This window comes from Fusarium venenatum, assembly GCF_020744135.1.
Source record: "Fusarium venenatum strain MPI-CAGE-CH-0201 chromosome Unknown EDB82scaffold_3, whole genome shotgun sequence".
NCBI lineage: Eukaryota > Fungi > Ascomycota > Sordariomycetes > Hypocreales > Nectriaceae > Fusarium > Fusarium venenatum.
The window spans coordinates 725,140-739,416 of NW_027072131.1; the positions used below are offsets into that span (position 1 = coordinate 725,140).

The 14,277-nt window shown below is 48.5% G+C and overlaps 6 protein-coding genes across 6 annotated transcripts; 4 read left to right on the plus strand and 2 right to left on the minus strand.

Annotated features, from left to right (window-relative positions):
* The first annotated feature begins 278 nt into the window (after positions 1-278).
* On the plus strand, positions 279-1,113 carry EDB82DRAFT_205644 (uncharacterized protein). Its single transcript, XM_025726414.2, has 2 exons — positions 279-795; positions 847-1,113. The coding sequence occupies exons 1-2, from the start codon at positions 639-641 to the stop codon at positions 984-986; spliced, it is 297 nt and encodes a 98-aa protein (XP_025580983.1). The 5' UTR covers positions 279-638; the 3' UTR covers positions 987-1,113.
* A 583-nt stretch (positions 1,114-1,696) lies between these two features.
* EDB82DRAFT_503122 (pseudouridine synthase) lies at positions 1,697-3,970 on the plus strand. Its single transcript, XM_025726415.2, has 3 exons — positions 1,697-1,956; positions 2,019-3,479; positions 3,532-3,970. Exons 1-3 carry the CDS (start codon positions 1,790-1,792, stop codon positions 3,710-3,712), a joined length of 1,809 nt encoding a protein of 602 aa, XP_025580984.1. The 5' UTR covers positions 1,697-1,789; the 3' UTR covers positions 3,713-3,970.
* A 134-nt stretch (positions 3,971-4,104) lies between these two features.
* EDB82DRAFT_503125 (40S ribosomal protein eS7) lies at positions 4,105-5,468 on the plus strand. Its single transcript, XM_025726417.2, has 3 exons — positions 4,105-4,393; positions 4,753-4,835; positions 4,885-5,468. The coding sequence occupies exons 1-3, from the start codon at positions 4,232-4,234 to the stop codon at positions 5,249-5,251; spliced, it is 612 nt and encodes a 203-aa protein (XP_025580986.1). The 5' UTR covers positions 4,105-4,231; the 3' UTR covers positions 5,252-5,468.
* Positions 5,469-7,334, minus strand: EDB82DRAFT_503130 (dynactin subunit 4). The gene is made up of 2 exons (XM_025726418.2): positions 6,976-7,334; positions 5,469-6,913 (listed from the first exon to the last, which is right to left on the minus strand). Exons 1-2 carry the CDS (start codon positions 7,260-7,262, stop codon positions 5,539-5,541), a joined length of 1,662 nt encoding a protein of 553 aa, XP_025580987.1. The 5' UTR covers positions 7,263-7,334; the 3' UTR covers positions 5,469-5,538.
* Positions 7,335-9,814: 2,480 nt separating this feature from the next.
* On the plus strand, positions 9,815-13,141 carry EDB82DRAFT_205742 (uncharacterized protein). The gene is made up of 3 exons (XM_025726419.2): positions 9,815-10,426; positions 10,478-11,056; positions 11,139-13,141. The coding sequence occupies exons 1-3, from the start codon at positions 10,286-10,288 to the stop codon at positions 12,879-12,881; spliced, it is 2,463 nt and encodes an 820-aa protein (XP_025580988.1). The 5' UTR covers positions 9,815-10,285; the 3' UTR covers positions 12,882-13,141.
* A 104-nt stretch (positions 13,142-13,245) lies between these two features.
* EDB82DRAFT_526094 (uncharacterized protein) lies at positions 13,246-14,133 on the minus strand (the record flags this gene model as incomplete). The annotated part of the gene is made up of 3 exons (XM_025726420.1): positions 13,246-13,354; positions 13,406-13,487; positions 13,536-14,133. 3 exons carry the CDS (start codon positions 14,131-14,133, stop codon positions 13,246-13,248), a joined length of 789 nt encoding a protein of 262 aa, XP_025580989.1.
* Positions 14,134-14,277: the final 144 nt, after the last annotated feature.

The window sequence follows — 14,277 nt, forward strand, 5'->3', positions numbered from 1 at the left end:
TTCACCAACAATGACTTCAGCGCATGGAAGCACTGACCTCAATATCAACACTAGTAGCACCTCAGCATCATAGATCGTTGATACGACTCACAAATCGCCCTGCCGTTGTCTCATTAACAACATCCAAGATCGAACTCCACCAGACAATAGATCATGAAACCACCACTTAACGCGTCGGATTTGTCTGAAACGCGAATCTTTCGCGGTTGGAATATTGCCACTTGCATCACATCCTCCCAGCCACGCGGTGACTGATCTGGATAGAATGTGATTAAGCTCTCGGATCGGAGATTGTCCCTGGTTGATGGGACAGATCAGGGGCACTAGAGATCGGGTTCGGAAGTGCTTGCAGCTGGACTAGGAGTGCTCTGTGCTGTTTGTTCCTGGGAAGATGATTCATTGAATCGGCCATCGTTTGATGTCGTCATGGATAGATCGAGCTGCGATAGGAGAAATGACGGAACTGTCGTGGTTAGTGAGAACGATATGACAATTGAAGGGTAGAGCTGAGATGTATAAGATGGGAGCTCTTCTCGAGTGAAAAGGGAACAATCTCATCACAGCACTCATCAACACTCGTCAACACTCATCTACCACTTACAACAACTACCTTCCCAACCCATCAAACAACAATCATCATGTCTGACCTTGAGAGCGCTCCCTCTGCCTCTTACGAGGACAACTCCTACGTCTCTCGCCCTGGTGAGAAGGACCAACCCATCGCTGTCCAAGCCGACTCCGATCGAGTTGAGGATCCCATTGACGCCGAGCAGGCTGACACTGATGCTCAGCTTGGTAAGTCAAACACTTTCCATGTTTGATCGAACTATGCTAACATGATGATAGAGCGCGACGAGAAAGATGCCATTGACCAGAGCAACATCATCGAGGAGCGTACCCGAGGTGCTGCCCAGCCTCGAGGCACATACCAGGAGCCTGGCGATGAGGAGGGTCTTCCTTCCGACGATGGAACAAGCTCTGTCTAAACAAATGATTCAAGCGTTGAAACGATAATTGAGCGAGTCTATATGTATAATAGATGTTTTGGAATGAAATAAATATTTGGTAATATATACGATCTAGGAATAGTGACAGTTTATATGTAAACGTTTACAACGATGAACTGTGCAAACTCTTTTAATAATCCCCTACCTTGACTTACCACAACCTTGATGCTGTTTCTGGTGTTGCTAACGTGTTGTGTTTGTCATGTCTCGCCCTTGTCCATCAGTCTGCCTATCTGTTCGTTGGTCTGGTTATCATTGTTACTGTGATCTCGGGAAATTACGAAAAGCTGTCGGTCATATAATCCAAAGATCGACAAAATTTCCATACTGATAATAATCTGTGATGACTATTTGCAGTTCATGGTATGATATAACTATCAAGTCTTTAATGATGTGGTGTAGAGTATGTTGTTGTTCAACGGGTGTTCGTTTGTGAAGTCTAACACTCAACTTTAACAAGAGCATATTTGACCTTTCGTCTTGCAGTCTTGACGGAGAACTCACTTCTAAGAGAAAGAAAAGAAAAATCGCAAATAAGATGACAACACAACAGAGTAAATGGAATACAGCCCTTGTTGACGATGGTGTAAATCGAACAACACTTACATGATGATAGATCCAGGGTAGCTCCAAAACGAATGACGAGATCCCCCGCCGGGACCGCAACGGGAAGCCCCACTCACCCGCATCGAAAATCTCCTCCACCAAAAAAGTGTCAAACGCGACAGCTACACTTTTCCTTTCCCATCTTCTAACACATACTTGTCGCAACCGATGCAAGCATGGCGGCAGATAACGAAGGTCCTGCCGCGAGTGGCGCCAATGACGCTCGCCCGTCAGGCGACTCCAATGCCGCTCAAAACAATGAGAATGGCAACCGTCGCAACCCGCGTCATGACCACAGAAAGCCTGGCAAGGGACGTTCAGAGAAAGGACGAGGAGAGTGGGGGTAAGTTTTCTTCTCAATTAATGGACTGAGTACAGTTGCCAACGGCGCTAACTAGATACTAGTCGTGAGAAAGGCGACAAGCGCAAGAAGAACGACGAGTTCAAGGAGTTCAAGCGTCGCAAACTGAACAAGCAGGGCGAATCTGCGGATGGCGAATCGAGCAACAACCCCTTCTCCAAGGATGAAATTGCTGCCGAGGAACGACGACCCAAGCGAAAGGTTGCTGTCATGATTGGTTACGCAGGCACTGGTTACAAGGGAATGCAGGTCAATGGCAACGAAAAGACCATTGAAGCCGACTTGTTCAAGGCTTTTGTCGCTGCAGGCGCCATCTCCAAGGCCAACGCCGACGACCCCAAGAAGTCGAGTCTTGTTCGATGCGCTCGAACGGATAAGGGTGTGCACGCAGCTGGAAACGTCATCAGCTTGAAGCTCATTATCGAGGATGAGGACATTGTCGACAAGATCAACGCCGAACTCCCAGACCAGATTCGAATCTGGGGTATCCAGCGAACCAACAACGCCTTCAGCTGTTACCAGACTTGCGACTCCAGATGGTACGAGTATCTCATGCCTAGCTACTGTCTTCTTCCTCCTCACCCCGAGACCTTCTTGGGCCGTAAGTTGGTCGAGTTGGCCAAGGAGCACGGTGTTGAGGATGAGCTTACTGCCAGAATGGCAGATGTCAAGGACTTCTGGACCGAGGTGGAGGAGAAGGAGATCAAGCCTATCCTCGCTCGATTGGATCCCGAGACCAGAGCTGCTGTTTTGGAAAAGGTTCATGTCACCGATGATGAAGAGATTGCTGCACAAAAGGCGGCCGCAAGAGGAACGGATAATGCCGCGCCGACCGAGGAGCAGCCCGCTACTGAAGCTCCTGCTGAAGAGGCTATCGAGAAGACTGCTGAGTCCGAGGCCCAAAGCACCGTTGTTCTGGAGAGCCACAAGCCCAAGAACCGCGAGCTTGGCCCCATTGACTTTGCTCTTCGGGACATCAAGGCTGCTTACATGGCCGCGAAGCGACGATACCGGGTCAGCACTGAGCGTCTGAACCGCCTTCAGGAGGCCCTCGACATGTACAACGGCACAAGAAACTTCCACAACTACACTGTCCAAAAGTCATTCTTCGACGCCTCGGCAAAGCGACACATCAAGTCGTTCATTGTTAACCCCAAGCCCATCATCATCAATGATACGGAATGGCTGTCCCTCAAGGTTCACGGACAGAGTTTCATGATGCACCAGATCCGCAAAATGGTCGGTCTGGCCAGTCTAATCGTTCGCTGCGGTACCCCTATGGAGCGTATAAAGGAGAGCTATCAGAACCAGAAGATGGCTATCCCCAAGGCCCCTGGTCTCGGGCTTTTGCTCGAGCGACCTGTTTTCCACAACTACAACCGAAAGGCTACCGAGTCACTTGGAAAGGACGGAATTGACTTTGACAAGTATGATGACAAGATCCAGGCTTTCAAGGACAAGCAGATCTACACCCGAATCTTTAGTGTGGAGGAGAAGGACAACTCGTAAGTATTGACGTATGCAGCTGTCGGACAAGGCGCTAACAGGACATTACAGGTTCCACATGTTCTTTAACCAGATCGACCAGTTCAAGACAAATCACTTCTTGTGGCTCACGGCTGGCGGCATGAAGGCTGCCGAGATCAACAGAGACACTACAGGCGAAAAGGTGCAGCGGGATGTCGATAAGGAGCTCGGCGACGAGGATGAGGAGGACCCCGAGGGCGGTGAGGGTTAAATGTGTAACACTAGAAACCGGACAAAGTCATGTTTATGGCGATCTGTTATGAAGAAGCATTGTTTTATCCTGATTTGTTGTCGGACGTTTCGGAAAGGATGTCACATTGAAGTTGTCTTGGGTATGGTTGAGCTGCATCAGTTGCACGACATTCATGTCTTAGATCCGAGTTTGAGTTGCTTTGAAATCATGTCTTGGAAAGAACCTGTACTACGAGTTACCTCATAACCTTGAATCGTATCAAGCCATGAAATGAAATATGCCGTGTAAGTGATGTGATTTCCATTTCGAGGAGACCCCACTAGCGATCTAACAAGGAGTTCCATCAAAACTCAAACCTCAGGCATCTAGATTCGAGATTAGCGATAAGCGCACGGACCACGCACAAATCGCACAGGGCTTGAAAACCCCAATTTAGCGACCCTCTGGCTTGCTTGACCATCTCAAAATTTACAACGGCCCTCGCAACACCACTCAACTCCGTCGTCGTCAATCCACGTAGTCGAACCAGCCGTCAAAATGAGCGCCCAGGCCCTTAACAAGATCGCTCCCAACAGCCCCTCGAGGCAGAACCCCTCCGAGCTCGAGTCGAGCATCGCCCAGGCTCTCTTCGACCTCGAGTCCAACACCTCCGATCTCAAGGTCGCTCTCCGACCTCTCCAGATCGTCTCTGCTCGTGAGGTGAGAATACCGTGAACAAAACAAAAAAACCTAGGTGCTCGTTTCTTCGAGAAATCCTGTTCCCACACAAGAAAATTGTCCTTTTGCAATGGCATGACCCTAGCGTCCACTCCTCTTTTCCCGCCTCACGACCCGCGGCACACACTGCTTTTTTCCTCGTCGAGAAGATTTTCAAAGATGTAATAATCTTTGGAGACTCAGAGACTGGAAATGGAAGAAGCTTGAGTGCACATATTCCCATGTCGTCGGGGCGGGGAGGCAGTGCCCAGCCGGAGTATCATTGACTTCTGTGGAACAGGACGGGAAGCGGTCCAAGGTTTCGTCCTGGAGCTCGCATGCTGACTTGGGATCTTAATTAGATCGAGGTTGGCCACGGCAAGAAGGCTATTGTCATCTTTGTCCCCGTCCCTTCCCTGCAGGGCTTCCACCGCGTCCAGCAGCGGTAAGATATCCTTTCCCTAGACTCTAAATCATCAACTAATAATGTCTAGTCTCACCCGTGAGCTCGAGAAGAAGTTCTCTGACCGCCACGTCCTGATCCTCGCTTCTCGCCGCATCTTGCCCCGCCCCAAGCGATCTGCCCGCTCTCGCAACAACCAGAAGCAGAAGCGACCCCGTTCGCGAACTCTCACCGCCGTCCACGACGCCATCCTCGAGGATCTCACCTACCCCGTCGAGATCGTCGGCAAGCGCGTCCGCACCAAGGAGGACGGTTCCAAGCTCCTCAAGGTCATCCTTGACGAGAAGGAGCGTGGTGGTGTTGACTACCGCCTCGACACCTACTCTGAGGTCTACCGTCGCTTGACAGGCCGCAACGTCAACTTCGAGTTCCCTCAGAGCGGTCCCGCTGACTACTAAGTCGGTGCGTCTACTTCAGAGATGAATTAGTAGTACGAGGCAAAAACAAAATACCAAACGTCTTTACACATCAATTCAAGGGCTGGGAGTGCTATTCTTTAAACATGGTTGGTTTGGTCATCAAAAGGGGCTCGGCGTCTTTAAAGAAAGTAGCTTGATAAATGGTACAAGCTGCGTATGATTTGACAAGACAACCTAAACACTTCTGTCCATGACTTTTCTCAATATCTGGGTATCTAGATTTACGTGTCTCATGTGCATGTCTATGTATGCGTCTATGTAAAGTCTTAATCGTTACCGATACGGCCAACTCCCAACACACACCAATAAGCCAGTTCTCGCTTTTCTTGGCCTTCCTTTTCCTTTGCTGATGTTGTACCCACATCTTGCTGGGAATCTGCCTCCCACTCCATTCTAACAAACATGGGTATCTCGAGAATGTCCTCGTCCTCCTTGATGGGGCTCTTGTTTTTGACCTTGTCGTCGTCAAGTCGTAGCGAAGAAGGCACCACTTCCAAAATGATACTGACCCAGTTACGCCCTCGCTCCCAGATTTTGCCGGCTTCAGGCTGACCGCTGCTCTCCTCACCCTTGCGCTTCTTGTCCCTGTCGTCGTCTTTCAGAGCGTCGTCCCACATATCCGTGTTTGCGTCGATCTCGAACTGCGGACACAAAATGGTGACTTTGCTCGAGAATCTGCCAGGGGTGCTGTTTGGTGTGGCAAGTGTAACCTTGATGCCGTCGAACAGGGGGTTCTTGAAGGTTATGATGTAGTGGTGAGGAGTAAGAGGTTTGAGAGGAAGCTCATGTTGGATCTGAGGACGCTGCGTGGTGGGAACAGGACTAGCAGTGGGATTGAGGGGTCTGATGGTGATGGTAGGTATGTACGACTTTGCGACGAGTTTGATCTTGAATCGTGTGGATGTGACCTTGTTCTCGGGCTTGGAGATGATGTGTCTGCATATAGAACAACGCTTGGAGCGCTTCGTTCGGAGGAGGTACGGAATGGGACGTAGACCATCCTGGAATCTCTGAACATCTGCTTGTAAAAGGTTTTGCTCAATGGTAGCAGTTGAATCCAACCCTTCTTGGTGCAGTTTTTTGATCTGAGCGGAATCATCCAGGTCGGCCAGCTTTAGACCTTCTTCTGTCGAAAGAGCCTCACGCATCACGTCTGAAGGACCGTTGCGCTTGCGAGAGTGTCCGTGACCAGTGTACATTGCCATGATCCTCGTCAGCGCAGCAGGTGAGCCATAGCCCAGGCTATCGTTAAGCGAAGAAGCACCAGAGGCGTTGGTGTCGGCCAGCTGCGACTGGTAGAATGATTTGAGATTGGCGTATTGAAGCTCGGCATCAACGTCGTTGTCGGCTGGTGGAGGCTCATCTGGGTTATCCTTGCGACGCTCTTTGAACTCTCTGGCCGTAAGTCTAGGCTGACCGCCGTTGCTGACCTTGGAGAGTTGTGTGAATATACCGCTCGGTCGGTCAAAGTCGATGCCTATCTCGGTCGAAGTCCAGTTGCAGTATTGACAGTAAAGAGCGAATCTACTGTTCTGGTGGGCTGAAGGGTCGGCTCCTGGTGGTGGAGGTTCGGTCGGGGCCAAGGCCATGACCTGGGTAGGTCCAATGCATACGGGACATTGGTAACAGCTTCGAGTGCATCTATTCGCGGGTATTCTGTCAGGCTTTTCTTTTCTTTCGTTTCTTGTTTGGTTGGTGTTTACCTGTTACCCTCGCTTCGCAAGTTACTGCTGGGAACCTCAAAGAGACAATTGGGGCAGTAGTATGTGACGACTTCTTCGTTGACGCATCTCGGACATCGGATCTGCTGGCAGTCTTCGCAGTAGAGAAGGTATTCGAGAGGATAGAGGCTGTAGTTTGAGCGAGGATCGGTGGGGTCAAAGGTATGTTCGGCGGAGGCTGAAGTTGGTGTTTGAGGGGTTTGTTGGTCGGCAGGAGAGTTATCGGAACATGGACATTGTATGTATGTGTATGGTATCACGGGCGCCATTGCGATTGCAGTGGTTGGTGACGTGATGTTGTGGTGTTGACTTTTGGAGGGGAGCTTTGTTGAAAGTGAAACTAGGGTCTTGGGTTCTGTGAGCTTAGCTACACCACTGTACCCAAGGCCCAGCATGACTCGGTGAGAAGCCAATCATGTTGACAATATTCAACAACAGACTATAAAATATGTAATAAAGGCTTAGATGACCTACGATGAGCTCTATGGTGTTTTTAGATGATAGTAAATCTAGTCTGGCATGAAATATCGCTGTATTTTCTACTCTATAAAATGCATGTTGAATAGGTGTCTGAGATATTGCAGCAGTATCTCTAGCCATACTCTGTTCTGCTTTTATACAGCACACTATTGACAAAACAGGTATATAGACAACCTGGCAGTTGAGTTCATATTGGGCTTGTCTTTGCATAAAGGTCTTTCTTCAACTGAAGTCCAAACCACAGCGCCACTGCTCTCATACCGCTCCTCTCAGGCCGTACTTTGGTGTAAGACACAACTAATACGCCACACTCATATTAAGGCCGTCTACGCATAAATGTTCTTTCCTTTGTGTCAACTGAAGTCCAAACCAGAGTGAAAACACCATCTCTCAAGCCTCTCTTCAGCTTACAGCTATCCCTACCTTTAACACTCTGTATTAATCGATCTAGACCTGAGCGCTGACCATGTGCGACCCTTATTTTTAGTATTTTCCGTCCGGGCCATGCCATCTTTTCAAGACCCTTATTGTTTCAACTTGATCTTTAAAAATTCATGCAAAAAGATGTCAGATTTTAAGTCGTCTCTCGTCTGGCCCCCTCTTCATTCAGCTTCAATTAAAGGGAGGGAACCGTTTAAACTTAATATGCGAGGAACTTGTCCTCCTTCAACGCTTGGTTCAACGGTATTATTTTAGTGGCCGTCTCAAGTTCAGCTCTTGACAGTTTTTGCCGACTAGGTTAACCTTGCCAACAAAGTTTTCTTTCTCTCGCCTTACCTCAAGACAATGATCAACGATGATCCCTACAAGGCTGGTCTGTGTAAGAAACTTGTCTCTTTTTTTTTCTTTTTTTCTCTTCTCGCTTCTCGCTTCTCGTTTGTGCCCGAGACCGATTTTGTCCGAGCTCGGGATCCGTATTCAAGGCTTTTTTGTATGTATTGTCTCGGCTTTGATGTCTTGTACACGACATTGTGCGGGGCAGTTTGAGTTTATGATGAAAGAACACCTCATGCTTGAATCACCACTTGTTGGTTGAGTGTTGAGTAAATGCTTACTTGATACTCTGTACTGCCTTAGCTTATTATCGAATGGTCTTAGCTTGGCTGCATCTCATCATGCCCCTGGGACGGAGAGCGGCTGCCCCTTGGTCAAAGCAATAAACTAGGCTTGGCTGAAGTCCCCAGAAGGGTTTAATTATTGCGTTACTGTAAACGCCTCTTGGGACTCGGTGCGGCTGACCTCACAACTCAATTCTTCAGTGGCCGCTGAGAACTTGATAGCCTACAAACTCCAAGAGACAGAGGGATATTCAATACAATCCATGTCCATGTCTCTGGGGGAAAAGAAGAAAGGAAAGAGATCAAGTGGATCATAAATATTCAGACTCCATTCTTTTCCTCTAACCGAAGTCAAGTTCGAGTCCAATCCAACAAAGACAAGACCCGTGGAGAAAGGATTGGTGTAGAAGATTGGTTTTATTAATTCCCGAAAACCTGGTGCGTCACAGATTAATTCAGGATACCCAATTTCCAAATTCTCGGTTATGAAATTAAAGCCACTTTCTCTTCTCTTTGATTCTCTCCCGATGGACGATCCGATCATCCCATTAGTTCAACCCGGAAAGACCGGTTCCGTTGGATTGATAATGATGATCAAGATTTATGTTGTGATGCCCTTTCTGTGTGACTTTGCCCTTCATGATTGTTGACGCAGAGAAACACGCCATTGAGTTTTACTAGGTAGCTTGGTGGTGGGTGGTAAACTATGTAATGGGCTAGGTAACTGTAGTGGTGTTGAAGATGCTCCGATCTATCGGATCCAAGAGTCTGATAAAGATTCACTTCAACTTGGCACTTCCATTGGATCGAGGGCTGACGAATGGTGGATGTACATATCATTAGAGACTTGGCCTCAACGATACCTTGTAATCGGACAACTCACTCCTTCATCCTTGAGGGGACCATGGCAAGCCACAACAAGACTCTTGTTCCTTCAACTTCTGTAACATCGTATGGAGATACTCCAGAAACACCCAGATGCAGTGTCTTCTGTTGTCAAATCCGAAAAAGACAGCTCATCTTACTGATCAGAGCCTTTTGGTCTAGCTTAGCTTGGCCTCTGGTTGACAGGGATCGTCATGACTTTGAATTGAATGGACGACACCAGCGCTACACTAAACGCAATGGCTTGATAGTTAGTGTCTCACAAGTTCTTCTCTGGGACTTTAGTCTCCCACTCAAATTCCGACTGACCGGGGGCCCTTGTCTTGTCCTCCCGGACATTGAACCAAGGTCCAGGGTCCGCCTTGACGAGCTCGAGTTGGCCGTAGAACAGACGAAATATTAACATCTCTCCCCCCCCCTTGACCTAACGAAAGAGGAGGGGAGAGATCTGATCTGATTCTGTTATTGAATGTCTTGATTCTTACGTAGGACCCGTCATGGAACCCTGTGCCTGACGTCTTCTTCTTTCAACATGGCCCTATCACTTGGTGTTCAATGACGAGAAAGCTAAACTCTGCTATTCATTCGACGGAAACTCACTTTTTGTGTCGCAGCTTTAGTTGACTCAAAAGACGAGACAGCCGACATATGAGAGACATTTCTTGAAGCTGAAAACAAAGAAACGAGACGAAAGAAGCGACAAACACAAAAGGGCTTGCTGCAATATCCCAACGACACGGCTCGCTGCATTGATTGTTCAGCCGCTTTCAGTTAAATCGACTTTTATTATATGGGCGGTGTTTGACGACAAGGCTTGCCAATATATTACAAATACATACATATATACACTTATACAACACCTCTTCACCATGCCTGCGACCATGTTGAATTCTAGACAGAGTTCTCTTCGGTTCAGTGCCATGGTGAATGGGAGAATGGATGACCGTCCGACAATTATGCGGTGGGATGGTGCTGCAAGAGCCTGTACCAACTGGGACAATATTCGTCGTGTGAGTTACAAAGAGTTTATCTTTCTGCAGCATCTAACTGACACTCAATAGGACCCTGAATTATGGTTTCGAAATGGAAATTGTATGGTTCACTTACACGCAAAAGGACATTCTAGACGAGGCCCATCCTTCAAAGTCCCCTTCTCAGCCCTCCTCGACGCCCAATGTTATCCTCTCATCGAAAGATTTCTTTCATGGGAAACCGACCAGAAGAAACCCAGCTTTCGCGAACTCTTCAGATGGAGTAGAGAAAACCCCACGCGCAGGATCGATTTGTACATCCCACCGCCACCTTCTACCGACAAAACGCAGGCGCTCGATTATCATCTGGCCACTCGCAACTTCTTCGCCTGGATTTTTCGCAGGTCAATGGTCGGAACGAGTTTAGGCAGCGCAGCGGTTGGTCTTTTACACAGCATGCACGAGTTTCGCTGCGGCGTGGAGGACAACGTTACGGATATGATGGATTATTTTGATGAGGAGGGTTATCTTGATATGGCTAACCAGCCTAATCACGCGCTGGCGATGTTGCAGCTGGCAGAGTTTTTTCAGATGCGGGAGCTTTACATTCGGGCTTTTTCTCATTGCGTAGGCATGAGCGAATACTTGTTTGAGAATCCCGGTTTCATGGTATGTCTCTCTTTTTCTTCCTTTTTCGTCATAAGAGAAACGTAATGCTGGGGAATAAGCCACTGACGTTAGTACCTTGTAGGAACTCAGTCCTGCAACACGCAAACTTATTCGAAAAAGACATCTCGAACTAGATCATCGCATGACGCGATCGTCGACGATGTTGAGGACGTTTCTCGACGAAGAACTCTCAGAGGCGCACTTGAGCGTCGCAGCTGGTGCAAGAGCCCATCTCGAGCGGTTCCGAAGCTTCTTGTTATCTTTCTACACAGCCAAGCTTGGATATTATCCACCTGCTGGTACAGATCCTGATAATAATCTGTTCGACCCGGCTATTCTGCGAATTATGCGCGAGGACTTTGAGGCGCTGTATGATCTCCTGGTTGATGACCGGTGCACTAAATCTTATGCCTTGCCTCCCACGGCTCACGGAGGAATTTGCACTATTCAGCTGGTTCAGTCTTTTGACTTGCAGCACGATTACCAGACTCTTACGCATCCTCTGCCGCGACTGCCAGATACAAACTCTCATAACTCCCGACGCAAGGCGTGGCTATATGGACGTGTTTCCCTCAGGTCCGATCGCAAGGTGACGGCGCACGCAGCACTGGTTAACGCCTCGAACTTGACAAAGCCTGGTGTATCACAGAATGACCTTGTTAGAGCGTATAAGCGCTTCGAGGAGGACTCTATCATGTCTCCCAACAAGGCTGATAAGTTGGACAAGGTGTCGCTGGTGGATGCTCGCAAGGTCAGATGGGTTCTCATCTACGCGACATATCAGGTTCTTCGCCACGCAACTGACTTGGCACCCGAGTTGGGTGAAGACGAGATCCACGAGGCTTACTACAGCTTGTCTGCGTTGACAGAAGGTCTTCCGCCGTGGGACACGCCTCGTGATATTGGGCATATGCTGAAGCGACAGACGCAGTATGTCACTGGCCCTATGGACTGGACTGTGTATGCAGACCGAGATGATATCCACGGACGAGATGATGGGAAGATTGAGATTAAGCCCGACATTGACTACTTTGCTCTCACCCAGCGAGATCGTCCCCAGACACAAAGCGGGTACCGAGAGCGTAGAGCGTCAATGCCATCACGCCCATCACGCTCAAACTCCTTCTCCCAGGCTCTCAGCCGCTCTTCAACCTTTCGACGTTCTATCGCCATGTTCAAGTCGCCTAGCAGCACACCACCGCAGTCCATCGCGCCGTCTCGTCCGACGTACCACGAGATTGTCGTCCATGGGTATGGCAACGGAACTAACCACGTCAGTCTGGGAACAGAATCCGGAACCGACGGAAGCAATGAGTTGAATATGGATGATATCGGAACAGCTGTGTCATCGCCCTCACCCTCGCCTTCTTCCTCGCCTGAGAGTCTTGAAACTAGCGACGACGCTCTTGATTCTCCCCTCGACACACTAGACTCTCCTCTGGTGGAACATTACATCGAGCCCGAGATCCCCAAGGACGTTAGAGCTTGTCGCGAGCGACGTCGTGACGTTATTTCCATGATCGGCCGCTCCATGTCAGGTCGGGTTCCCAAGCGAGGCGGACGACCCATCAGCGCTATGTTCTCCGACAGCTACAGCTCTATAGAGAAGGACACAACGACGACGAATCGACGCCACAGCATGTTTCCTCAACCACTGCGACTGAAGACGCAAGTGGACGAACCCTTCATCCTTAACGACGATGCGGATTGGGCGGCGATGCAGACGTTTATGGATAGCCCTGGACAGATGTCCGAGACGGATGATGATACCATGCCTGCGTGGGAGCAGTATGCTGATTTGGGAGGATTGACGGATATGAGGTGAAAAAAGAGTGGTGGTGAAAACATTCTACGCTTACGCGTGTCTTCTTTTTTATGTTTTGCTTTCTTGTTATTAGCGAATACCCCTTTTTATATTTCTGTATGAGATGATAGGACACATGCTGGACGTCTAGATGAGCTTATTAGTTACTATGCTTGGTGGGACATATCGGTGGCTATGATTGAGGGTCAGATAGCGAATTATACAATCCAACTGCTAAGCAACTGGACTTTATATTGCTTTTCGCTGTTCATCACTTCTGTGGTGTAAAAGAACTTATATGATCAATTGATGTATCAAGGTCTTACGTCATCAGGCCATCCCTCATTACCATTATTCATACAATAGTCCCTTCAGCCCTGAACGTCTATTCAGTCCTTTGCTTCACTGGTTGGCCAGAAGCAAGTGTCAGTCCGTCGAGAATATTCTTTCCGAAAGCATAAACCATGTAAGTTGGGAAAATAAGCCACATGCCACTGGTAAAAGGTCAGTCAGTTGAATCTGGAGACGGTAAAGGGTGCACTTACTTGGGAATGACCCAGAGAGTGAGAATATCGACAGGAGTGTTGTGAGAGATGTTGCTGAACTCGCTAAAATACTCGTTGGCCCCTAAATATTTGTTAGTATTGTTGAGGGTAGGTGAACGAGTTGACTTACAGTATAGAACAGTCTTGCTCAGAGTCATGACAGCTGCGCTGAATCCAATCAGGACTGCCAAAGCACCACTCCTTCCACTAACAGTCCTCCTCTTCTTTTCCTTCTTGTTGGTCACTTTATCAGCCCGTCTCCAAATCATCCACAAGTACATAAAGTACAAGATCATCTCGACAATATTCATAGCCGACTGCGCACCCGTAAACCCATTCTTGGCATCGAAAGCCTTGGAACCATAAATATAATCAACCTGTCCGTAGAGAGCGTATGGCATGTACAAAGGCCACTGAAGATGACCTCCAGGCATGGTATGCGGCCGACCAAGGACATAACCGCTATCCCAAGCCACGAGCGGTAGAGACAACGCGAGCCAGAAGATGGTGGCTGAAGAGGGAGAGTGACTCCATTTTTTAGGTTCTTGGACGGATAGACGACGTTTCTTGGCCGAGGCCGTTGTACCGTTGGAGGAAGAGTTTTTGGCGGCGCTTCTCTTGCGTGTTGTTGGCGTTGATGGGATGGTAGGTAGCTCGGTATTGAATTCTGGTGCGAATTCAGGTCCGACGCTTGCGCCGCGGGAGCTTGCTCTAGTAGTGACCACCATTTTGTAGTTTGAATCTGTCAATCAAGTGTTTGTGGGAAAAGAGAATAAAAAAAAGTGGTTTTTTTTTCTTCATGATTTTTCTGAAAAACAAACAACACACAACACAACACGTTGAAAGTAAACAACTGTCCCACAAGCCCCTCT

Coding starts and splice junctions, on each gene's coding strand:
- EDB82DRAFT_205644 (XM_025726414.2), top strand. CDS start 639: ATGTCTGACCTTGAGAGCGCTCCCTCTGCCTCTTACGAGGACAACTCC. Junction 796..846: donor TGACACTGATGCTCAGCTTG/GTAAGTCAAACA, acceptor ACATGATGATAG/AGCGCGACGAGAAAGATGCC.
- EDB82DRAFT_503122 (XM_025726415.2), top strand. CDS start 1,790: ATGGCGGCAGATAACGAAGGTCCTGCCGCGAGTGGCGCCAATGACGCT. Junction 1,957..2,018: donor AAAGGACGAGGAGAGTGGGG/GTAAGTTTTCTT, acceptor ACTAGATACTAG/TCGTGAGAAAGGCGACAAGC. Junction 3,480..3,531: donor GTGGAGGAGAAGGACAACTC/GTAAGTATTGAC, acceptor AGGACATTACAG/GTTCCACATGTTCTTTAACC.
- EDB82DRAFT_503125 (XM_025726417.2), top strand. CDS start 4,232: ATGAGCGCCCAGGCCCTTAACAAGATCGCTCCCAACAGCCCCTCGAGG. Junction 4,394..4,752: donor AGATCGTCTCTGCTCGTGAG/GTGAGAATACCG, acceptor GATCTTAATTAG/ATCGAGGTTGGCCACGGCAA. Junction 4,836..4,884: donor TTCCACCGCGTCCAGCAGCG/GTAAGATATCCT, acceptor AATAATGTCTAG/TCTCACCCGTGAGCTCGAGA.
- EDB82DRAFT_503130 (XM_025726418.2), bottom strand. CDS start 7,262: ATGGCGCCCGTGATACCATACACATACATACAATGTCCATGTTCCGAT. Junction 6,914..6,975: donor TTGCGAAGCGAGGGTAACAG/GTAAACACCAAC, acceptor ACCCGCGAATAG/ATGCACTCGAAGCTGTTACC.
- EDB82DRAFT_205742 (XM_025726419.2), top strand. CDS start 10,286: ATGCCTGCGACCATGTTGAATTCTAGACAGAGTTCTCTTCGGTTCAGT. Junction 10,427..10,477: donor ACTGGGACAATATTCGTCGT/GTGAGTTACAAA, acceptor GACACTCAATAG/GACCCTGAATTATGGTTTCG. Junction 11,057..11,138: donor TTGAGAATCCCGGTTTCATG/GTATGTCTCTCT, acceptor AGTACCTTGTAG/GAACTCAGTCCTGCAACACG.